Source organism: Sander vitreus, chromosome 4 (genome assembly GCF_031162955.1).
Source record: "Sander vitreus isolate 19-12246 chromosome 4, sanVit1, whole genome shotgun sequence".
Classification (NCBI taxonomy): Eukaryota; Metazoa; Chordata; class Actinopteri; order Perciformes; family Percidae; genus Sander; species Sander vitreus.
In genome coordinates, this window is record NC_135858.1 from 30614597 (window position 1) to 30641260 (window position 26664).

Consider the following 26664-nt stretch of genomic DNA (forward strand, 5'->3'; position numbering starts at 1 on the left):
AACATGACACACTTTGTTTAAATGTTTAAATATATATTCATCAAAAACTGGCGTTTTGGCTTTTGCCTTTTTTTTAATGTGACTTAATAGAAATATAATACTGTGTGAAATGATCGCTTTAATTTCTTACTTTAAGAGGATGCAAACCTGTTAGTTTCAGTCAGAAATAAAAACAATTGCATTCTATGTGTTGACCCATTTACCATTTTATTGATGTTTGTAGGTCGAGGTATGACAAAGGAGTTGGCTTCAGCACTCCTGGCAAAATGTTCTATTATTCTCTATGTGAAAGAAAAACCAAAATATAAATAAAAGGAAAAAGAAAACATGTTGTCTTTCTACTAAAAGTCATACCAAAGCACTCATAATGGAGCCGCACGATTGAATATATTGTCAAGAAAACGCTGTAGACCCATAACATGCTGAAATACTTGACAGGAGAGAGAGAGAGAGAGAGAGAGAGAGGGAGGGAAGACATGGTTCTCTCATCAGAGATTCATGTTGCTTTTGTGCAACTTTTGTCACAGATTGTCAACAACTCTCCGCAGGGAGAGCCCACTCTTCATCTCCATCAATTATTCACTTTGTAAATACACCTGGCTACTGCTTCTGACCTTTGAGAGAGTTCGAGGCTTTTCAGTCAATTAAGAGCCATTTTTTTCAAATCAGATGCCGTGCCGGCAACCTCGTTCAATTCTCACTGAAAAGCCTGCCATGGTTCCAAGTTGCAGCGTAAACAAACCCAAGACTCTGTATGCCGGAAGATCACAATTATACACTGCGAGCCTCTAACGATAAAAACTATTGTTTACCCAAAGGCAAAAAAAAACACCTTTGAGAGAGATTTGCTGTCAAAAGAAATCTGACAAACTCGAGAATAAAAATGAAATCAAGGGGGGCCTAATGAGACGAAGGACAGGAGGGCGGCTGGGGGAAGATGAAAAACACAGGGCGATCTTTCATGTTCTGTCCAGGAAAATGAGATGGCTCTTGCCATATGTCCATCTCCTGCAATTAACCGGCTCACGTCCGGAAAAGGAGCTCTCAGGCATGGAAACAAGCAGAAAGAGAGCGAGTGTTTCTCTTCACCATTTGACAGGAAGCTTCCTCTCAGCAGGCACTAAGATCTTCTCCATGCTCTGATTCAATCAGGATTAGTGAGGAAATGGCAGAAATCAATGCACTGAAGAATTGGCCCGTATGTCGAGGAGGCCTGGAATTGCGGGAGAAGAAGCAATCGAGTGAGGCGGGAGTATTAGTTGTCATCTCTGGACGCAGTCAGCACGAAACTCCCCATAACCCTTCTCTGCTTTCACATCCTCACCAGGAGTGAAAACGGTTGACAGTGTTATGTCCTATAGCTACCAGAAATACTGTAGAGACTGATGACACTATACTGCTTTCTCTTCATCTTCAATCACTCAATAGGGAGTTAACGGTGCATCGGGACTTCTTAGTTCATTTATTTCAAGAGATGTTTGTAGTTATTTTGATTTGTTTTAATAATCTAATCATTTCATTTTTGTTATTTAAGATAAAATGTAATTCCAGGTGCACCTTTGATGAGAGGACACGCATCTGTGTGTATATGAATCGAGGAATCTTTTGTCTGCAGCTCATTCTGTTAAAGAAAATCCTAATTGAAAATCCTATCGTGAACTTAAAATGTGTAAAAAAAAAAAAAAAAGGGGGTGGTGGTGTGTTTGTGGAGGGTTTTCAGTCAGGTTCAGTCTTACAGTGAAAACACACCGGGCGCGTAAGCGTCGCGAATAGCCGCGTAGCGCAGCTATTTTTATTTCAGTGCCCATGTTCTCCAATCTGTCCGTTCATACTGGGCACGGAGCGCCCACGTTGGCTCGCGCTGCGTTGATCGTTTTGGCATCTCCTCTATTTCTTGCGCCAGATGCGAGCCAATGTGTCAAACCAGGCAGGTAATTGCGTACAGGAAGACTACGGATACTTATCGAAAAAATAAAACACATTTCAAAATAAAACGCCTAGGTTCATGGTGATTTCGGCTGTCTTGACTTCTCACAGGGAGACGCGATCAGGCACACAGAGAAACCGACGGACGGACAGAGAGTGACCCACACACACACACACACACACAGAGGCTACAATTACCACAGTTTTCCGTCTCTTTATATCAGCGAGAGAGAGAGAGAGAGAGAGAGAGAGAGAGAGATGAGAGGAGAAGGATCGCACGGTGACCGGCACGGAGAAATACGCATCCGGTATGAATAGCCAGGTGCACGATCAGGCACGTACCTACACTTCCCGGGCTATATGCGACGCTAACGCGCCCGTTGTGTTAAGCCTGTTAGGCAGTGTCTTCATTTAGGATCCTAGATGCCTGAGTGTAGAAGCTCCTCATGTTCTATCCGGTACCTTGTACCTGACCCCAACATGGAGAAGAGGTTGTTACCCGGGTGATTTGGATCTTTAATGATTCCCCCAGCCTTTTTCCTGCAGCGCCTTCTGTAAATAACCTTTAGGTGGGGTAGGACGCTGCCTATTGTATGTTCAGCTGAACAAACAACTCTCTGCAGGGCCTGGTGGTCCTGTTCGGTGCTGTTTCCGTACCAGGCAGTGATGTTCCCCGTCAGGATGCTCTCGATGATGCAGGAGTAGATATTCCCCAGTATTTGAGGGGAAACTCGGAATTTCCTCAGGCATCCGAGGTGAAACAGTCTCTGCCTTGCCTTTCTCACCACTGAGTCAGAATGCAGCTCCCAGGTCAGACCCTCGTGACGGGGACACCGAGGTACACCAAGCTGTTCACCCTCTCCACCGAAGAACCATTGATATTAAAGGGGGGTGCAGTTACTTCCCTGCTTCTTCCCAAAGTCATCTCTTTAGTCTTGCTGACATTCATGAGTAGTTTGTTGTCCTGACACCATCATTGTTGTCTGGCATCAGGCCCACCACGGCTGTGTTGTCAGCGAACCTCATGATGGTGTTGCTGGTAAAAAATGGCTACACAGTCGTGTCTGTGTGTGTACAGCAGGGGACTCAAAACACAGTCATTTGACTGGAAAGGTCCAACACAGTCTTTTTTTTACTGATGATGTTCTTGCTTTTGTTTTTGTTTTTTCTGTAATAATCCAAGATTGTGATCTTGTTGGGAAAGACAATGCCACATTGCTGGGGATTCAGCAGGTAAATAAGACCTTTTCACGTTTGTAGAAAATCTATTTTTCACCTTCGAATGGGCTAAGCTTGCAGTTTCCCCTCCTTACAGTGTGTGTGTTAAGGGCGGCTAAACACATTTAAAGTGCAAACTATTTCTGTATTGATACATAGAGATGGATATCAATCCGCTCATCTGATGCTGGGTAAGAACAGTAAAGCACAGTCACATTGTTCCTTTAACAGTTGAAAACAGGAAAGGAGGAAGCAACAACGGAAAATGAAAACCCAGGAGTAACTTAATTATATAAAGTGCAAGTACAAGCGCAAGCAGGGCTGGCTTTTTGGGGGGCCCTAGCAGAATTTGATCATTCATGGCCTTTTTTGGCTTCTTTGTTGTGCCAGATAACAAAAGTAGCTCATTTACTGCATCACCCATGCCTGTTATTGATTTGATAACAACAACAGAGTTAAGATCCTGCACCATGTCATTTAAGTATGGAAGTAAGGAAGTATTGAACATTGCATAACTAATAAAGTACAAGCACTTTATTGCACTTGGTCGGTCAACAACCTTGGGACCATTTCCCCTCCTCGGTTGGACAATAAAGTTAATTCTATTCTATTCCATTAACACATGCAGCCCAGTGCAGGAGCATAATGGGAAAACTTCAAGAGGGAAGTAAATTTCTAGGTTCAACGCCCTTTCGTGAGTTTGCCTATTCAGCACGCAGCTTCTTAGCCATTCGCCAGGTGCGTGATTGAGGTTAGCGCTCTAGCAGTCATGCTAGTCTCCTCTTTCCTTTCCTCCTTTACCTTTGCACTCCCCCCCCCTCATACTGCTGCTTTCAGCAGAAATTATCTGTATTAAGGCAGTGACTAATCGCTTCACGTTTTCCCTTCCGCTGCATTTGCCAGCCAGGCCGCAGCTGTCTGGATCCATAGGTAATGCTAGCCTCATACGAAAGCCAGACCACCTCAATCAATAGCCGCGTTCCCCCCGGGCAAGGACGGAGATGGAGAAGAGGGGAAGGAGAACAGGAAGCCGCCTAATTCAATGAAGTAGATATTACCCGGCGCTCGCAACGCGCCAGGGCATGAGTAATCATGGACAAATTCATTTTAGAGCCCAGGAGCCCAGTATTGCTTTCAATTAAGGGCAGTGTTAGAGCGAGTGGGATGCATATAGTGGGTGCTAGTGGTAGTGCGCAGGAGGAGGAGGGTGAACCAGAGAAAGTGAATTTGTGACAGAGCTCGGATCAGTTTCTGTTGACATTGCCAATTTTTTTGCTGCAGTAGTCGGTGTAACGCTTAACTAACCGGTTCACCATGAAATATAGACAATGATCCTTTAGCAAGAGGCTGACTGTTGTTGTTTTCCAACTAATGGAGGAAAACAAATGCATTATGGGATGCTGCTGATGGAGTGGCTAAAAAAACAAATACTGAAATAAAATAAAACATCCAAATTGGTTACAGTGCTACTCAAAAAAAGACTTGGGGAAGTCACAAAACTGCTACTGTAGTCGAGTAGCAGAGTTGATTCACCATAGATGTATAACTTTGAGGCAATATCTTTGTGTAATCACTGGCATCAAAGGCCTCACGACAAACTGCTAAAACATATCTATACGCCACATCTACAGAGAAACCAGTTCCCATAACACCTTGTGTTTATTCAGTTTGGTCTTCATACAGAAGCAGATAAACATGTCCTGATGTGTGGGATTTCTGTGAGCTGACGTGTTTTTCTGCAATTATTTGAAATTAGTTTGACACAGAGTCAATGAAAATCAACTCTAATGCATTTTCAAACTGAAAGATTATGAAAGTTCTTATTATAAGCTGTTTGAAAAAAGGCAGAGAAGGTAACATAACTCATGCAGTACTCATCAGTGTGATCTTATAAATGTGTGCCTTAATGAGTGTTTTGAAGATACAGTATAAATATAAAGTGTCAGTAATGAATGATGAATGATATCATACCTAAAGTTCAAAACAAGCAGAAATTATTAATTATACTATTTGAAATGATTAAGATCAGAGGGTGTTGAGTAGATCACAGACTCGTCAAAGTTTAGTCAGAATACTGTTTTGAAAGCATTTTATTTAAATGCTATAAAATTGGATAAAACACCCAAAGTTCAATCCAAAGTAATCCTTCATTTTACCTGCGAAGAACATCAATGCATCAAGGGTTAAGAAACCAGTCAGTCAGGTCACAGCTGTTATGTCTATGTTCAAGAAACATAGAAATCATTTTTATTTAGAAAGAAGCTGTATATCAACAGCTATGTCCAGGGAAACGTATAAGACTATTTCAATCAGGAGAGACTTCGTTGCAGATATGCAAAGATTTATTGTACGAATGCATGATATGACATGTACAGTCGTTGGAGATTAGACTCCATCATTATAAAATGATATATAATTAGGGGATTAGAAGGCCAGAAGCTGATCCCCCGATGGAGTCTAGATACTGATGGCGGTGTGAGGAACCCGAATATCGAACCGAGGAACCGACGCAGTCTGGTCGGAGGAGGAACCAGGAGCCGTGCAGGATGAAGGCCGGAGGAGGGTTGTGTTCTTAGCCTGAAGTGACAACTGAGCAGCAGAGAGAGACAGGTTTAAAACAGGGGTGTCGTGCTGTGATTGGCTTGAGAAATGCAGGGCCTCTTCTGATTGGTTAGCTAAAAGTGAGCGCCTCTAACATCTGTTCAGTTTTAGAAGAGAGAGAAATGTGATTAAGTTTAGAAGTCTTGCTGCCACAATTAACGCTGAGCTCCATAAACTGTGGACTGACTTGTCCTTTATTCAAATTCATTGGCAGATTCAAAGGCTGATGGAGTGTAGTATCGGGGTTATAACACAGAGGGCCCTGTCTCGCACCTGGCGCAGCGCAAAGCCCGACGCAAGTGTCTTTGCTAGTTTAAGACCTGTCCAGAACCCACGTCGTTTATATAGCAAACGCACCTGCGCTCATGCCCGTGCTGGTCTTACAGGGCGGTGCGTTCAGGTGCAGTCTTGGTGTATCGCTATTTTGGGGCAGCGGAAAGTGATCGCGCCATTGACCAACAAAAACCTGGTCTAAAGTCAATAACGCAGCATTTCATTGTTATTTTAACAGCGCATTAGTAAAATGCACCTAGGTTCGTGCACAGTGTGCGCACACTATCATTGTTACACACACAGGGAAGCAGCACACAAACATGCAAAAGATTCAAAATAAAAATATTAGAATGTGAAATAGTATTATGATATGATCTGCTGATCACGCTTTCCCTTCACGCACAAGCAGATCAGTTTCTTCTCCTGAAAATCTTTCCTTACTGCTTAGCAAATCCATCATAATAACAATGCGCCAAGGTACAAACGTGCCTGGCTTTTAAAGGGAATGGGAGATGACACTCTGATTGGTTTATTGCATGTTTCGCCCAGAACACACCTACGATTAATGAAGACACTAAGTACAACCCTTTTGAACCATGCGCCTGGACCCTTTTTTCCGCCGTTAAACTAGCAAAAGTAGATTTGTACATGCTCTAAACACACCTGCGCCGGGCGCTTCATGCCGTGCACTTAGATCATTCCAATAAGGCCCTAACACCTGCATGGCTCCTCTCTGAAATAGATTTGCTTTATGTCCTTTTAGTGAAAATGCAACACAACTAAGAACAACCAGATTTTTTTGAAATAATACTTCAGTTTCAAAAGCAGACCTGTATGTACAGTACATGGATCTCTACCACCTTTCCTTATGCCAATTCCAGACTGATTTTCTGATAGGATGGACCTTTGTTCACAGCAGACATTTTGACTTGTCATAGTAGGAAAAGCACAGCTGAAATTGATAACCTTAACAATGGCTCAATTCCAGCAAGTGTCCCAGTGAGCTATGTCAGTGAGTCAGCATGCACAGTACCAGGGCCTCTCCTAAGTGGAATGCAGCCATCATTAATGGTTTTGAATACACCTGTGCTTTTCCTACTACGACAACATGTCAACATGTCTGCCGTGAAAAAGATCTATTGTCCCCATGTATCACGTGTTCAGGGTGTAATTCACACCTAGTGAAAACCCAAAGAGGCAGTGGAGTGGGAGTGGGAAGCACTACATCAATGTTCGAAACAGACTTGTTTTAAGAACATTTTTTCCATTACAGTAAAAAAATAAAATAAAAATAACAGCTACTAAATGTTCCTTGTGGTGCATTGGCTGTTCCAATGATTTAGTATTGCCCTTCCGTGAGGTTGGGCGACTCACGAGAGACGGAAAATAATGGTCAAAATGAAAACAGCAGAGGCTGAGATACCCTGACCTTTAGGCCGAGTTGTCACGGTTTCAGAACAGGCAGCAGGAAAATGCAGGTGAAGGACTTGCACCAGTCAACAGTAAAATAATGTCATAAAGTAAAGGCTTACAGACTTCAAACACAGGCAGGTACAGCTGGTAACTCATAACGTCGACAAAGGGAGCAAGCTTAAAAAAACAGTAAAAACCAGGAACCCTGGAAACACTAGGAGACACGCTAGAGGAAAAAGGTCATCTTGACACTGGTGAGGCGACAAACTGACACCAGACAAAGGGAGCACAGATTGAATACACAAGGTAATGAGGGTGATAATGAGCGACAGGTGACGTGAGGGCTGATGAACAGGTGGAACACATCAGGGAGGGACAGACAATCACAGAGGCGGGAAAACACACAAAGGACCCTACAAAATAAAACAGGAAACTAAACAAAACCCAGGATCATGACACTGTTAAGGTCAATCGCCCAAAAACCCTTATTCCTTCATTTCCCATAATGCAAAAAATAGCATTTTTTTCATAATCAACCGGTCCCTAGTAAAACAAATCTAATCTATCTATCTATCTATCTATCTATCTATCTATCTATCTATCTATCTATCTATCTATCTATATTCTCCTGAATGTATGATATTGTACAAAAACATACAACAACTGGTATAATATCCAATCAGAGAGCCGGCTAGCGGTGTGCAATACTGCAATATTTAGTATTGATCCAATACGATCCGATATCCGAATAAATACAGGGCCAGTATCGCTGATACCGATACAATACCGATATTTTTTAATAATTAAGGTAAATGCATCATCAAATTGCTAAATCTGAATGAATTTTCATGACCTTTAAGTGTGATTTTAACTGGATTTAACTGGATGACTGGATTTTCATGTGCTTGTTTACATTTGTTGTGTTACCACTGTACCTTATGGCCTTTTTACAAATGATAAAGCTTGCCGTTGTTTTGTTTTTGGCCTGAAAATATAGCCACACGGCGCTCCTCTTCTTCTCTGCCATTCTTCTGCCGTCTCTGTCCTGCTTGTGTGTGTGTGTAGTGCTGGCCAACGCCGGGCCTGGCTGTCTGTTTGCTTGTTCGCCTGGCGTCGCTGAGTCACGTGACGGCACACATAAAATCACAAGAGGAGGGGAGGAGGAGCAAAGTGTGACAGGAGACACAGACAGCCAGGTCGCCTCTTTGATGAAACTGCAGCGGTACATACTGAAGAGAAACTAAAACTAAAGTATCGATCTCATTACACTGGTATTGATCAATATCGATACCAACGTTGGTATCGATATTGTTGATATTTGGATCGATCCGCCCACCACTGGTGCCGGCAGCTCACATAATGAGCCGTCAAATGACAGTTAAGTTTGGCGGTCTTTACAGTTCAATTTAGCCAAAAAAAAGGTGACTGTTAGCCGGTTACAAAGCACCTTGAGGTGACTGTTGTTTCAGTGGCCGTTGTAGTTGAGTTTATATATATATACATAATCACTATGAAATCATCAGATTTTTGTGTCAGACTTAAAGGGTAACTCTCGCCAAAATGCAACCTAGGGTCTTTTTGTGAATGTACCAGAGTCAAACTTTCATTTAAAAGCATATTTAGGGCCGAAGCGTCACTTTTAAGATTTACCGTATTCTCGTTTTTTCGGTCAAATGGCCATTTGAATGGGAGTAATAGGGGCACTTTTATGCTAGCCTCAAAATAGCTATTTTTAAAACACTAAGAAGGCTCGACACAACATGAAACTTTGCTCGAAGTATCACCAGGGGCTCTACACATGAACGCAAGCATTGAGAACATTGATTGTGTACCCAGAGTTTACTAAAAAGAAAGGTTTTGAGCAACTCACGTTAGCAGTTGTTGTTTCTGCTATCCGCCATTTTCCCAGTCCAAAATAGGCGATCTCCGAATGCGAATGAACAGACTCCATAGGAGGAAATGTCATTGTTATATGAGGCTCCTTTTTCAACTACAAGGTCAATATTGTGTTTCACTAACGACAAAACAACGAATTATCCGTGCATTTTTATGGAACTAAACTTTTGGAGCTTTCCATCTTTACTCTCCTCCCTCGACTATTTTTGACTGGCTCGATAGACGGCGACCGGAAGAACAACAGCTACAGGGAGTTGCTCAAAACCTTTCTTTTTAGTAAACTCTGTATACACAATGTTGTCAATGCTTGTGTTCATGTGTAGAGCCCCTGGCGGTACTTCGAGCAAAGTTTCATGTTGTGTCGAGCCTTCTTAGTGTTTTAAAAATAGCTATTTTGAGGCTAGCATAAAAGTGCCCCTAGCTCTCCCATTCAAAAGGCATTTGACCGAAAAACGAGAACACGGTAAATCTTAAAAGTGACGCTTCCGTCCTAAATATGCTTTTAAACGAAAGTTTGACTTGGGTACATTCACAAAAATACCCTAGGTTGCATTTTGGCGAGAGTTATGCTTTAACAAAGCTCCTCTAGAGCCACAGAAGACACAGGCAAAGTAGCACTCATCACGAGAAATCTGTGGATTGCCCCTTTATACAAACTTAACAATCTTTGTAGTTTCAGCAGCAGCATTAACCCTCTGAGAACAAAAGATGCACCGTCGCGTCCAAACGATGTTTGACAAAACTCCTACTGAAAAAGCGATATTACAAAAATTCATTTCAGACATTGATCTACTATTTTTATCATATATTACACTACTTTGTGGACCTAAAGACTTTGTTAAACTCATTTCAAGCACCATAACAATTCGTACAACACATAATAAGTTAAGGTTTGTTTTCAAACTAGATTTGAGGAATTTCAAATAGCAAATGTTACACTTTTAAGAATGAGGCGATGCTCACTCTTGGAATAACACATTTATTTCCTGTAGGAAATATGAAAACACCGTTCAGATCAGGAGCTGTAGCATGTACACTTAAACTCGTTCATCACGTACTGACTTCTACTTCGGTTCATAGCATATACTTTCATAACTCTTACTCAATTACTATCAATAACAATACACTTCATAATACACAACTCATACACAACTCAACTCATACACTAAACAAACATGCTACTCTTGGTACCATACTCACTATTGCTTCCACTGTTACTTTGTGTCAATACCCATGTTAAGTACCCAAATACATGTTTACTTACTCTTACAGGGACTACAGGTAAGTATTTAGCAAGTGACCGTAGCTACAAAAATACTGTCTCTTTTTAGTGTCAAATTACTCTTTTTAACATACACATAGGTAAGTAATGTATAACTTGAAATGACATAAAAACATGAAAATAACAGTTCAGTAATACCACATTACTCCAGACTGAATACTCTATGAACTTGTCTCTTTAATGTCAATGCTTTTACTGTTTTTAAACCTGTATGAATTATGTTTATGAACTGAATTATCTAACATAACTAATCTTTAACTAACAGCCAGTTACTGTATTATTTTCACAAATATTTCACAATTTTACAATTAACGTTTTAAACACTGACTACCGCACACTCCACTTATCAAAACATCACGAAATGCTCCTTTAACCTTCATGACGCTCAGGCTGTGGCGTTAGCATTTACCGGTAATTAGCATTAGCTTGGCCTGCTAAACAATACACACAGTTAAACAGTTTCCTACAACATTCACTCGGTTCATCCCGTTTCACACCGTTTGTCCTCACTACTGTCTTAACCACATGTCTCCAAACGTGTTTCAGCTCACACAGAAAGGTAGTAGCTTGTGTTTAGCGACCGAAGTCATTACTATCGGCGTCCGCCATCTTAGACACACGAGGCGGCAAACATACACACTCATAACACGGTCAAATTCAATGTCTCTTAATGTCACAGTTGTTAGCTAAAGCTAACAATGAAACAAACTAATGATGTCTATTACCCGGGTTCTGATTACAGTCAGCTTACCTGTAGGAAATATGAAAACACAGTTCAGATCAGGAGCTGTAGCATGTACACTTAAACTCGTTTACGTACTGACTTCTACTTCGGCACTACTGGCGTCAGCTACTGATACCCAGTCAAGTGTAAAGCTTAGAGCGCCCTCTGCTGGCAAAGCTGAGTTAAGCCAGACTAATATCACCCATTCAAAACACATTAATTCAGAATCCCTTGTGGTATATTATAGACAATAGAGACAGTAGTTACATCCTGTTTTTAGACTTTAGCTTCACTCAGTTCAAAATTTAGAGGGGGGGGGCAAATACTTAACACACAAATATTTAACACACAGTGCCACACAAATGTCAACGTTTTCAGCGTAAGCGCCAAATTATCTCTTTACACATTGCTCTGGTACAGATTTGTCTCACTATCCGTACTCCTGAGTTTGTTCTGAACATTTTAATGTTAAATACATGGGGATCAGTTTTATGCAAATACCCTAAAAAGGTGAATTTAAGAAGACATCTGAAAATGCCCTTAGACTTCAGAGGGTTAAACAACATTATCAACCACCAAATTTGGACAGAAATGAAATCACAGTTCAAAGTAAAGTAAGACACAATAAATATGCCAGCGACAGGGTAGTTATCTGCTGCCATTTCATTGGCCTTTACACAGTTCAGAAACCACGACAGATGTATTTCAGAGGAAAGGTGACTACTGTTTTTAAGAGCTGTATCAATGCATCAACTTGAGCTATTTTTCTATGTATTCCAGTAAATGCCATGATTTTTAGTCACATCGCAATGAAAACTGCTTTTAACAGCTCACGTCTAATCGTCCACTGCGTACAGATCAACTTGTTTCTACTGACAGGAGAATTATAGGTCTGTGCTGCTCACAAAGCTGCTTGAATGGAAAACGGCACTGAAGCAAAGCAGCTCTGTGCCGAACACAAATGAGATTTTCTGAATGTAGGGCTGGATGTAGGGCAATTAATCAGGGTCACGTGTGGCATAGGTTTTCCATCTCATGAAAGTCTGAAGGTCTGAAAAAGGTATGTGTGTATGTAGTCATATCAAAAGCAAAACTGAAAGAATAGTTTGTCAAAAAGCAAATTCAGATGGACACCTTCTTCAAATGTCATGCCCAAGTCTGTCTCATCTCATTAATTCAGAGAAAATACACAAGCCTTTGGATATTTTTTGTTAGGCCACATGCAGGAAGGTATAGCAGTGGACTCGTGGTTTGTATTATAGCCTATGGTGAGTCGTGCCCACTTGAGATAAGATGAAACTGGCCTCATAGTCAGGGCGTGTTTTATTAAAAAAGCAGAGGGGGGGGATGTTTTTTGATCATGCACAACAAAACAAAGTTTGCTCAAATGCTGTGGGCAGGGCTCATATTCCAAAATAATGCATATCTTCTGAACACTGCTATGGCAGCCGCATTTGGTGGACATGTGTAGGTATGATGTTTGAGTGGCCATGGCAAATCTGGTGCTATTTGGCCAATAGCTGGCACTGTATCATCTAAGGGACTGTTCATTATTTATATAAAGTGCCACCAGAGTAGTTTTGGGATCTTTAGCAAAATTAGACTTTACCCTCCCTTCACCACTAACATTTTTTCAGTGACTCTCCAAAATGGTTGTAAAAGGAGGCATGACCATTCCCTTCAATTTATGGATGCATTCTGTACTGGTTAGCACTTTGCAAAGATGTACAGATGCCCTTTATTGTTCACAGCCATAACATACATGATTTAACCTCTGCCTTCTCATTGTATACATCCCACTCCTCTGTTATGGTGTGGTGGTCATTTCAGTAGATTTACTCACTAACATTGTTGTGGAAACACAATAAGCATGGAAACTAAAAGCACACTTCAGGCATTACTGCTTTACTTCAAATACTAAGTTACTCCTCTAATTAACTAGTATTCACCTGAAATAAAACAATACAACATTGAGACCATTCAGCAAAGCATACTGGGTAATTAATTCAACACACAAACTGGTTATTGTATATTTTATCTATATAGGTAAAGCTGCCGAAGCTGAACATTATCCAAAACATTATCCAAAACATATATGTTTATTTTTAAAGCAGATTTTAAGTTACATTGTAACAATTTAACAATTCTCCCTTATGAAATCCAATCATGGCACGGCTGTCTTGGAACGCAATAGACAGACGCTTAAATTCAACTAAAATGTAACAGTGAACAATCAGTGTTGGACCTACAGTCTGTTGAGATGCCTCTCCAAACTCACCATACAACGTTAAGACACGTTGAGAAAAAAGATCCGTATTTCGCCGTAATCCAATGACACGGAAAAAAAGTATTCCACAGCGATCAGTAGATCCACGAAAAGGTAAATGACACGGTGTATCCAGCAAGGCCTATACGAGCGTCACATTCACCAGCCAGCTCCAAACAGGTGAACGAGGCCTCTCCACTTCGCCGTTTAAACAAAGTGGAATAAACGTATAAAAGTCCAAATCTACACAAAACCTGCAATCAATTAGTAAGCTGACATCACATGTATATACATGGCATTTAGGAAACCTTTATTGCAAGGTTGGCACGGCAGGATGTCCAGACATAGTGCAACAGTAACTTTCGTTTTTTGCGTCCTGCTGCTCCCATTGTCAGCCAGGTAATATTTTTTTTACTGAAGCAATATATGAAATCAGATGTATTACCTATCACCATTTAGTTGTTTTGTGTTATTTATAATATTTATAAAATGTCTGGTAATGCCAAACATAATTATTCCACAAATGTTTTAAATAATGCAATTACCCGTTTCAGCCACCAGGGGAGCAGTGCTCCCTCTGCCGCCCAGCAAACTCATGGGTCAGACCCATCTGGAAGCGGTGGCCGAGACTGGTGCATATTTTTCCATGTAGCTCTCAAACAAGCCACTTTGAAATTTTGCTCTTTTCATGAATACAAAGTTGTGTGACCCCCCCCCCTCCTAGACTAAAAAATGTTGGGTGACCCTCCCCTTAACAAAGAATAAAAAGACATGACCCTCCCCTAGTTTCCTCCGGTGGTCCAATCCATAAATACCGAACGGTCCCTAACCATGAAGTTAGACATCTGTGTATGCATGTATGACTGTTCTACATATAAGTAATGTCCATCCAATTAACTTCACACATGGCAGGTGTATTGCTGAGGACCCAAGGGTGTGCAGCACGTCCAAGGGGCAAGCAATCGGACTACGAATGGGCACACATTCCCAATGTGCACATGCTTCAAACAGGCACACCCCCTAACCACGCTGCAGGCAGAAAAATCAGGCGCCAAGCTCGCCCCGTTTCGATCCAGCTGCTGCAATAGTTTAAAAAAAATAACCATCCCTGGCTAGACCAGTGAACTCAACAACACACTGTTGAGTATTATTATGTTCCAAGGCTGGATTTCTAATGTTTTAATCATTATATTTAAAAAAATATATGTTAATTGTTTTCAGATAAAAAATACAACTATACAACATAACGTAGCACATCAGAATATGTAGCAGCAGTGCATGGTCAGAAATTAATAACAAAACTGATGTCTTGTCAAAAACACAAGAAGTGGATATCCAGTACAAGAGAAACTAGAAAGAAAAAAATCACATACATACATATATATTACATGTATACATATATACCAAGTAAATACAGGGCCAGTATCGCTGATATCGATATGTTACTGATACTTTTTAATAATTAAGGTAAATGCATCATAAAGTTGCTAAATCTGGATGAATTTTCATGACCTTTAAGTGTGTTAATTTTGGATTATTAAAGCCCAGGAAAAAAAATGTCATATGCTTGTATAAATTAGTTGTGTTACCACTGTACCTTATGGCCTTTTTACAAATTATACAGCTTGCCGTTTAATTTTTGGCCTGAAAATATAGCCACATACGTACATATATGCACAGTAAGGCACTATAAAGCAGCTGGAGTACAGGGTCCCATATCTTATCAAACACATCTCCTCTCTCTCCAACTGTAATGCGCCAGACATTTCTACCAGCCACAGGTCATATGTAGGCAGAGAGTCCATTTTCCACACACATAAAATCAATTTCTTCGTAATCACCATCCCAAATTCAATAGCCTTCTTCTTGTACCTATTAACATGAGAAAACGGAGTCATTATCATTCTGACATAGGTTTCTCAATCCTTTAACACAATCTAGAAGTTCCAGTTTCATATTCACCTTTTTATAGCCACCAAGATGTGTAATTACACTGCCAATCATGAACACTGATACCATTAAGTATCCATAGACATATTTATTTCCAACTGATCTCTTTTTCCTGTTAGTGTTGAATATTGTTGTGTCCAGGGCTGGGGTTGGGTGGTCCTCAGGCAACATCTAGCCCCCAGTGTGCCCAGTAGCTACAGCCCTGATCTTTGAGTACTCACTCCAACACAGTCTCACTCCCAGTGTGACGCTGGGTCAGGTGCCTTTGGCGCCACTTTATGACGCTCTGGGTAAGGACGTACGTTTAACTGACATGCGGCACAAAAACGGGACAGTTAGGTTTAGGAAAAGATGGTGGGTGGGGTTATAAAATGTATGTTTCAGTGACATTTGGGACAAGATCAGGATATGAACCCCGGTCTCCTAGGTGAAAGTCCTGTGTTGTTTGACCCATCCACCGCCCCAACCAACCTCCCTACACTGGTTTTCAGTCTTTCATACTACTCTCTACCATTGTCTCTCTTAATACTACGACATATTACAGCGCCACGGTCGAGCTGCTGCTCTGCCCGATGCGTTCCATACAGACGCTGAAGGCTGTTTTATGCCTCTGTGTTAACTCCACGCCGTACCCACGGCGTCACTCCTACCTCGTCGTGACCCTTTTGGAGTTATGCGTCGGGGTTGCTTTGTATCGCGGTGCATTTCACATTTCATAACGCTAGGGGGTGATAAGTCTGAGGTTATTTGCGAGGTGTCTGCTAGCCAGTTTATGTTATGTTAGCAAGCAAACTTTAGCGCAACTGTCCACAAAGTACTGCTTGCTGGCGAAGTGCTAATTTCAAAACGTTACTGACATATAGACACTTCACAAACGGATAACCCCGTCATTCTAACCAAAATATGTCTGGGTTTATTTGCAAAGCTTATGTCAGTGAACTAGCATGTTGCTACTCCCCACAGTAGGCTGCTTGAAACATTGACTATCAACACACAGGATGAGTTGACCAATCACGGTCCTTGCGGTCTGCGTCGCCTCGACGCGAAGTTTCACTTTTTTGGAGGTGCACGTCGAGCTACGGTGGAGGGCTCGGAGGGGGGTTCTCGGCGACGCAGAGGGGTCTGCAGAAGTACGCCGTTGATTCAACGCAGAAGCATAAAACAGCCTTTAAGGGTGATTTTTGCATTGGTATGTGACACTGAGAGACACTGACCAAGCGTCAGTATGTGACGATTGGGATTGAGAAAGGGTTGAACACTCAGGTGTTAAAGCAGGGCCCTGTGACATTTCAGTCCTGGCCGTCCCTCGAGTATCTCTCTCTCACAGCCTCTGCAAAAAGTGACTCCAATGCTCCTCTGGCTCTAGCTCTTTTCACTCTGTGGATATTTATTGTGAAAGGATGTCTCTCCACACATACTGTAGAGACCCATACATGCACACATCGGCTTCCTCACGACTGAGTTGTTTTGGGGTTCCCTGTCAGCTCAGTAACACTGTGATTGATGCTGAATGCAGAGGGGTTCTTGGAGGGGTCAGTAGTGCAAAACCAAATGTAGAATTCAAATTGCAGCAGGGGGCACATCAAGACCTCATAATGACATTTTGAATGTCTCTATTAACCACATGCATGAAAATGTTTAGCTTTTTCATCAGATGCTTGTTTGGGGCTCATGACGTTTATTCTGTGAGTAATGTTTAATTGGAATTCAGATGACTTGGCATTGCACACTGTCAGCTGTTTTGAGAGGACATGAGATGGTTCCGAAATGTCATTTTCCTCTGATGTATCCTTCTAAAGCCTACTCAGTCTAACATCCAAGTGTATCTTCTTGTATTTCCTGTCTTCCTCAGGTATATACGGGCCAGATGAAGGCTGGGCATCATCCTATCCAGCATGCAGAGAGAGAAACCAGTCACCAATCAACATTGCGGACCAGGATACCAAAGTATCCACAGAGTATCAGGAACTGACACTGGAGGGCTTTGATACTGAATCCTCTAATAAGACATCTATGAAGAACACCGGCAAAACAGGTAAAGGCATCAAAGGCTCATATTGCAGACTGGATTCATCCCGGTTTATGTGGGATATGATTTTTTCCTACACTCAAACAACTGAGTTGTTGAAGTTGTAAAATGAAAAAGTCAGCTACATGTTGAAAAGGAATAACTAAGCATATGGACAATTCAGGCAACACTGAGAAGCAAACAAGTGCTGATATTAGTTGTTGAGCATTTGAAACACTTTGTAGATGCCCAGTATTTCCAGTATTTCTCATTTACTTTATGTTTTGCCCAACTATTAGCAAATCCTCGAGATTGCGATGATTGTCAGTAAATCTATTAGTTTGTCTAACACTTTGATCCAGAGCAAAGCATCTTGACATTTCCTGGTCCAATTGCTATCAAATGTGGTAGGATATTCATCGGATGATTCCGAACTGATAACCTTTTGTCCACTGGCGCCATCACCTGAAATCATCAGGTTTGGACATGAGATACTAACATGATTGCCTTAAAATGTTCTGTGTACATTAATTGTCCCCAGATAATGAATCCTAATGATTTCCATTTGTGCGACTCTTTTGTGTTGTGGGATGTACTGCAGATAAGAGCTATCTAGCAGCTGCTACCAGGACTGTCATGTTTCTGTTTATTGGCAACTCAAACCACTTGGTCAAGGTGGTAGTGGTCAACTCTAGGGACCATGGTCTTTCAATAACCTTAACCAAAGGGTTTTTGTAGCCCAACTATCTACAAGTAGGATGTGGGATGCAGGATGTGAACGCTGATCTCCACTATCACAGTCCTGTGCTTTGTACACCAAACCATCCAACCCATATCCAGGTATAACAACATAAACCACTTCCTTGACTTAAGTAATGTTGCAGAATTTGCATTTCCTCCAAAATGTCCAAAATTATTATGTAGTCTATAAATATTACGTTTGGCATACAGGCTTAATTGCTGAGGTCTGGGAACATGGCAGCATTACTAAAAGGTAAGTTGAGGTGTGTTTTAATGTCCACAGTGTTAGCATGGTTAGCATTGCTAACACTTTGTCCTGATTAACAGATTTGAAAGCATCCCCTGCTTTATCGTCTATTTTTAAATAATGGGACTATAATTTACTAAATGATCATCATGCTGTATTGAATAAGACTTGAAACTAACGACTAAGACCATAAACTCATTATGTAAATGTTTACTGAGGTAATTAATCTAACGTGAGAAGTAGCCTCCTCATCAAATAGACTAACCCTAACCCTAACCCTATAGAAACAGACTTCTTTTTGGAGCCAGTGGAATCAACCCCTGCTGGAAATTAGATAGAATGCTTCACTTTTTAGACCCTGAAGCTTTGTCCATTATTTTTACAGTCTATGCCCCAAAATAGCAGTCAGAGCCATGTTTGTCAAATAAATGTTAGTTATAGATTTTAATGCCATAATGTTTGTAACCAGATAATCCTGTGACCGACCACAGCACAAAGAGAATGAAAAGCTCAAGTATGACACCTCTATTAATCCCAGCTCATATTGGCAGGTGTCTGCATGTCAACCATCTGTTACGTCACTTTCCCCGCACTGGATTATGAAACAAGACAGGTGCAATATGCAGCAAGTCATTTATGATGAAGATTACACATCCCATTTTCCTTCAGACATTCTGCATCCGTATTAGTACAAAGTGCCATGGCAGGTGTCACTGCCTGTAGGATTCAGCACTGGGCCATCTGCGTTCAGCTCTCTTGGCATCTCGAGGAGCCTCCTTGTCAGCCACAGGTATTTTTCACAATTCCAGGTTGTCAGTAAGATGGATGATGCTATCCCCGTAGTGGAGAGATGGAGTTGAAAAGCTTTGAGAGGCACAGGCCACAGGTGGCTGGCATTGCTGTTGACAGCACTTTGAGTGCTGCCCAGAGCACAGCTGTGTGTTAAGCACAATAATGCTTAGCATCCCATCATTTGCTCAATAAAGACTGTGTGAGTCGTTTTTTGATGATAACACATTTGAATAAATTGCCAAATTGTTTTTAGGTTCACTGTAGCTTCACTAAGCAGATTGTGTTCTGTAAAATGAATCACAGAGACAGACTGCAACAAGAAGAGAATTGCCTGATCCTTTCAAAGACACCATATCCGAATAATATATATAATATTTGATACTAACAGATCTAACAAATATTTGGACATGGACACAAGTTTGGACACATCTTAAATAACATGATGTGAGGAATCAGAAAGGTGCTCCTGTGCATCGGCTGCAGACACATAATAAAGTCGAGTGATCACCATAGACCACAAACACCAAGAATATGTGCACCAGATTTTTTGGTGTCTTAGAGGAAAGGATTAGGGGATCACCAAAGTCAGTAGTCCAAGAATGGGGACCAATAAGTTCTGCATAATATTTAATGGCAATTAAACGGCCAATAGTGATTGAGATGTTTTGTTATGGCCCGACCGACTGACAGACTGCCCAACATTGCCATACCCAAAGCCACAGCGACAGCGTGGCTAAAAAGTAGGGCTGTCAGCATTAACGCGTTAATCGCGATGCGATTAAGGGCCGAGCATAACGCGTGAATTTTTTTAATCGCATTAATCGCATGCCGCCATTTATTAATTTATTTTACGCTTCACTCGGCTTCGCGTCGTGCCTAACAGGCTACTATTTTGACCCTTTGCTGCACCTTTACTTATCATCAAGCTGCCATACTTCCTCGTAACACATCCTGCTGCTGCAGGCTGCAGGCATGATGGAGAAAGACAGCAGAAAACACAATTCTGAATGGCGCCTTTTATTTTCCAAAACTCCTGGACAGCTCATTAAACAAGTCGAAAGCCATATGCACATTGTGTAAAGCCGAATTAAAATATCACCGAAGCACGTCAAGCTTGAGCTACCACCTACGACCTAATTAACGTGACTCAGGTTGATGCTAGCGGGCTCAGGCAAAGCACTATTTTGGAGAGTACTACTCGCCGACCTGTTAATGAAACCAAATGACTACAGCTCTTGCGAAATGGGTGGCAATTAACTGCAGACCTGTCAGCATCGTAGAAGACTCGGGTCTTAAAGACGAGGGGGACAGTAGCTTCACGCATACAACACGGAGAAAGCAGCCCAACTGGAACTGCTGCAAAGTGCAAATGCTGTCTCATTAACCGGTGATCACTGGACGTCAGTGAGTAATCAACATTATTTAGAAGTTACTAAACACTATATTGACTCTGGTAAGGATAGGGATTTTTAGTTTTTTAGTTAGGTACTTGGAGGAATTGTGCAATAGTGACAGATTCGCACGTTTCTTTTGTTTACATTAAATAAATAATAAACAAATACAAATCTTAAAGTCAAGTTCATAAAGTAACTTTCTTTGCATTCATTTGATTCCCAGTCACTGGTAAGAATTGCTTTCCATTGTTAATATGTACTTAGGTATCTTTAAAGAAACCGTTTGACATTGTAGAAATGCACTTTTTTGCTTTCTGAGAGAGTTAGATGAGAAGATTGATACCATTCTTATGTCTGTCAGTTACATGAAAGACTACAGCCATGAGAAAATATCAATTATGTACAGCTGTCTTTAATTTCAATGTTGGGTGGGTTCCTTTACAAGCACTCAGGGTTGTCTTTCTCTATCTCATATGTGCATTTTATTTTGTTATATTGTATTTCTTCTTCTTTTTTTTAAATGCACAAATAAAAGAAAAAGAAAAGGGGAAAGCCTTTGTCCAAAGGTAACAATCTCACTGATTAAAATGTTATATCTGTTAGGCTGGCTATAGAGTCAAGCAGTGTATTGGGCCATTATAACACGAGGTATTTATTATAGAAAAATGGTAAACATAAAATGTGTGATGAATGTAATATAACATGTGAGAGCCAGTCCCGAGGCTAAAATGATGGCGTCCACACTACATATGGGATGGAGGAGAGCATTAGCTTGATTTATTTTTTTTATTTTAGCAAAAAGCCTTACATTAACATTTCCACTTGCACACACAATCCTGCATAATGTAACAGGGAAACTGCCAGGTCATTTCCTGAGCACATTTTAGTCCTACCACTTCTGTCCAACACTTTCTGTCCAATGTCAATTACTGCAGCTTCTAGGAGACTATAAAAGGACTTTGTTTTTTTTGTCTTGTTTTCATATTCTGTGCCCAGACTGTACGTGTACTGTATACCGTAGGATGTTGTGGTCATGTAGCATAAATGTGTGAGGCTCACAGCAGGCTAAATCATCTGGCATTAGGTCAGACTTCCCCATGGCATTTGTCTTCCCCAGCGTAATGCAGGAAAGAAACAGTAGGCTATGTCATGCTCAGGTGAAATAAGCTGTCAGTCATCCCCATCTGCTGCTGAGCCGGTTACAGCACAACACACACACACACACACACACACACACACAAAGACATGGTTTCCCACATTAAAGCATAGTTTTGGCATCTGTTCCAAAAGCCAGGTATCAAATTGGCCCAATTAAACCATTTAAAACCCAACCCTGGCAGACCATTTGGACTGATGGAGAAAGCTAGCCAACAGAAACAGAATATTCATCCTCTGCGGAAAATGTCAATCATCAGGCAATTCCATAGAAATCTGTTTAAGCTACCTCATCGTCAACTGCAGTTGAAATCTTATAGTCACATATCCATGTAATATACAAATTGACCATGCAGTGTTTCAGGATATTTGATCCTTTAAAGATGTTACTTTATATGTCAGGATATAACCAGGAACTAGACCATCAACATATGTAGTGTTCATCTGATGCTCATTGATTAAAATGGCAGCAATTCGGTCCTAATAGCTGCTCACTCCCAGTATCTTTACGGTGGGAGATACACCGTCACTCTGGATGTGTCCATTTCCTACTCAGAATAGGCTGCTATTTTCTTGCGAGTCCTATATTTTCACATTATCATATACAGACTGTTTGAATATTTCCAATGTTTTGATAAAACATCCCATAATGCCAACAGTGCCATTTGTCATTGCAGTTGGTTATAATTACACTGTTCTCCAATGCAGGCATATGTCAACTAACTGTCAAAACAGTTACAAAGAGGAAACGAGAGAGAAATAAAAAATATGGCTCTGACAGCTGTTTTTATGTTTTATGACTTAGGTTAAAGTCATGTGTTGCATTTTGCTAGAGAGCTAATTTGGATTCAAGTTGAAAGTGAGGGCGAAGGCTTCAGTAATAGAAAAGCAATGATCCTCCGCAGCTTAAACATCCATATTTTTTATTAGTTTATATGCAAACAGAGAGCCGCCCCTTTTCTTTCTGGCTTGGGATGGGGGGGCCAATCACTCTGGGGTCTAAGCTTTGTGGGGAGACAGTGTTCAAATCTCAAGCGGCTCTATGACCAAGAGATGGTGCAGATCGGACAGATAGTCTAACTAGCTGTCTGGATTTACCCTGCAGAGATCTGAGGAGCAGTTAACCATAGTCCTCAGAAATCAACCGGAGTTTAAAATTCTAACAAAAAGAAAGCGGAAGGAAGAAGACATCGACGAAAAGACATGCATCCAGCAATCCTGGAAGTGGAACTTCGTGGATATTGACTACTTCTTTGGTGACTCTGACTTGGACTTAAACACTGGGGACTCAAGAGTTGACTCAGACTCAACAGTTGGTGACTACTGGTTGGTAACACTGTTGCGAGGGACTCAAGTGATAATTTCAGCACCTGCTTCCAGATCTGGCTACCCCTGTATTCAAAACCAACAGATGCAGCTTCATCCCCTCTGCCATTATGTTCCTTACAAATAAACCACCTCAGAATCCCCTTGCCCCCTACACCTGGAAGAACTGGACACTCCCCATGGAGGCACACACATACACAATCACAAATTCACATAATAAGTTAGTGGAATGCTTTGCCTTTATTTTTAATACTCTGGTCTTTTAGAACCATGTTGTGTTCTGTGCTGTTTATCTATTTATTGCCGTAGTATTGTCTATGAATATGGTACTGACCAAAGCTAAATAAATTTCCATTTTGTCCCCAAATGGAAATTAATTTATATGTTAAATTATAGATGTCGATCAAATTGTTAAATACATCAATGTCATGACGAGGCAGGCAAAAGTTGTGACAAGCTGCCTAGGCCAAAATTGAATACTTCACATGCACATACACTGTGTTCGAAATGATTATGCAAATTATATTTTACACTGATTTTCCTAAATAGTTGATGCAAATGATAGTCAGTATAATTTTCCAGTCACCAACCGTTAGGGTATAAGTCGAATTTTATTGAACAAACCACCCAATGAAAACAGTATTTTTTCAAAAATAAAAAAACTCAAAATGCACTGTTCCAAATTATTATGCACAAAAAAGTTTCAAAACATTTTATAGGTTGTAAAGAACTGAAAATGGTCATTTGCTGAATTTGCAGCATTACTGAAATCAAAAGCTATTTCAATCAAACCCATCTTAACAGGGCGAGTTACATGAAGAGATTTGTGGCTGATTCAGAGCACACACGGGTTCGCTCAGATAAAGGCATAATGAGGAAGGTTTCTGCCAGACAAGGTCATTGGATTAAGAGAGCAGCTGCTAAAATGCCATTACAAAGCAGCAAACAGTTATTTGAAGCTGCTGGTGCCAATGAAGTGCTGCAAATCTCAAGGTGTACGATCATCCAGAGGCTTGCAGTTGTGCATAAACCTACTATTCGGCCACCCCTAACCAATGCTCACCAGCAGAAATGGTTGCAGTGGGCCCAGAAATACATGAAGACTAATTTTCAAAGTCTTGTTTACTGATGAGTGCCGTGCAACCCTGGACGGTCCAGATGGATGGAGTAGTGGATGGTTGGTGGAAAGAGTGACAAAATTTGACTTCCATGCATGGGACAAGAACACGGGTCTCCTGGGTGAAGGTCTTTGTTTGTTTGAACCAAAAAATAACACTATTATTAATTATCCAATAATTAGTAAGTTTACTTTTGATAGTTTATGTACATGTTGTGGCTAATAGTATGACCAATAATTATTCTACTTGTAAGACAGTGTATTTTTATAGTGTGGTATCATAAATTCTTATTTTAGGTAATTTATTGGAGTATGTCTTCCACCACTCAATATAGTACATTGTAGTACACAACATTGTGATTTGAAAGAGAGAGGGTGATGTCCAGGACCATTCCATCACTTAGAGAAGGAGTGTTTGGGACAGGTGGTTGCAGGCCTGATCATGGACAGTGGCAGGATGTCCTTTCCTTCACCCTGTTGTTGTTGTGATGCTTCTTCACTGGAAGTCACCTGACAGCACAAATCTGCTCAGCACTGTGGACAGCATGCTGGAGCTCATCCTTGAAGTATGAGGCCACAGAGTGCCAGAGTGTGATGGTAGACAATACAGACGCAACACTTTGGAACGTGCACCTGTTTGCTGTCTAACACACTTTAATATGTGTGTGTGTGTGTGTGTGTCTAGTACAGTGATTGGTCCAGAATGTGTTTAGCTTAAAGGGTAACTTGTTTTCAACCTGGACCCCATTTTCTTATGTTTTTGTGTCTAAGTGACTGACAACAATCTTTGAAATGTGTCCAGTATTAAGCTGCAATGTAAGTTATTGGGCAAATGTGCCCTTCAATTTACATCCACTAAAAGTGCTGTTTTACCACTGACAGGCTCAGATTATTGTTCTAAGTGTCTGGAGACATTATGGAAAGGATCCCTACAGAGATAGACCTTTTTGTTAATAAGATCATTTTTGTTTAACATGCACTTACAACATGTGGCTCTTTGTAGTTTGGCTTATTTGAAGCTAATGTACTTGTACTTTATTCTTCCTCTTCTGAGTTTGTACCTTCATGGTTTAATGCACTTATTCGAAGTCCTTTGGATAAAAGCGTCAGCTGAATTAAATGTAATGTAATGTTAACATGAAAACTCAAAATCGTAGTAACCAGACTACATTTAAATAAACAGTAAATGTATTAGTTCTTGCTCAATACTGGACCAATTTCAATAATTATTCTTCACATTAGTCACGCAGACACCAATGTATGGGAAAATAGGATCTAGGTTAAAAAATACCAAAAGTCTTCTTTAACAGAAAGACTGGAAGCGTGGGAAACTGCTCGCCTAATCAGAATTGAAAAAGTACACTGTGTAATCAATCAAAAGCAGTTAGAATAAAATAATCTGTTTTCTTTTCAAAATATGTTAAAAGTAACATATTTGGGCTGCAAATCCTAAAAAATTACATAATGTACTAATACGGATGCAGAATGTCTGAAGGAAAATGGGATGTGTAACAATATAGCAAATATCAATATGGCTGTAATAATCCTCCTCACATTGTGACCGTTAAAGAACAGGAAAGCCGAAGAACAAAGTATCCTTCTATGCTTGCAAATCCCCCCAGCAGCCTTGTTGCTCTACCTGTTTTTGTTCCCATTTTAAAGTGAGTGATTAAGGTCACAGAGAGTGTCCTGTCCACCTCCCAGTCCCGGTGGCAGTACGTGAGAACCAGATTGCAGGTAGCTCAATCAGGCGAGGCCTACACAGTGTGTGTTCTCATCCCCTGTGGCAGGGGCGTTTCTAGGACTAGAGGAGGTTCGGGGCTTAGAGCGGACCCATTTAAATAAACTGAATGCAATGCAAAACAGCAATTGGCTTGCCCAGCTTGTTAATAGTCAGTGCATGTTCATTTTAGCTTCCAGTTTGTAGGTGTAAGTTAGATGGCACCAACATTTGGCCTGGCAGCCCAAAGGCCAAGGTTTTGTTTCCAGATCTGTGTAGCGACCTATGATGGGAGGGGTCTGGGAGTACTCCCCCAGAAAATGTTGAAGATTAAACACTTCATTTCCTGCATTCAGGTGAATTTTTATGCACCTATTTCTACCTTTTTCTGAATCAATTTATGCTGGAAATATGTAAAGGGAAACATAGGGGAACAATTCAAAATATAAAAACATAATGGAATATATTTCAGTAAGGCTCTCAGGCATTCTGTGTTGCTTTCAACTATTTATTCTCTTTTGGATCAACTTTATATCTGAGTCAGCACACATGTAGCCTATAATTTACTCTTCCCTCCTCTTTTGCGTCTTTTGTTGAGGAAGCAACCTCCTTAAA

At 40.9% G+C, this 26664-nt stretch overlaps 1 protein-coding gene across 1 annotated transcript in view; it reads left to right on the forward strand.

Annotated features, from left to right (window-relative positions):
- The window catches only part of LOC144517283 (receptor-type tyrosine-protein phosphatase gamma-like), a 513098-nt gene that overhangs the window by 287727 nt on the left and 198707 nt on the right, over positions 1-26664 (forward strand). Inside the window, exon 3 of the mRNA XM_078249315.1 lies at positions 17402-17584. Within this exon, the coding sequence (XP_078105441.1) occupies positions 17402-17584 (183 nt within the window). The remainder of the gene's footprint in view (positions 1-17401; positions 17585-26664) is intronic.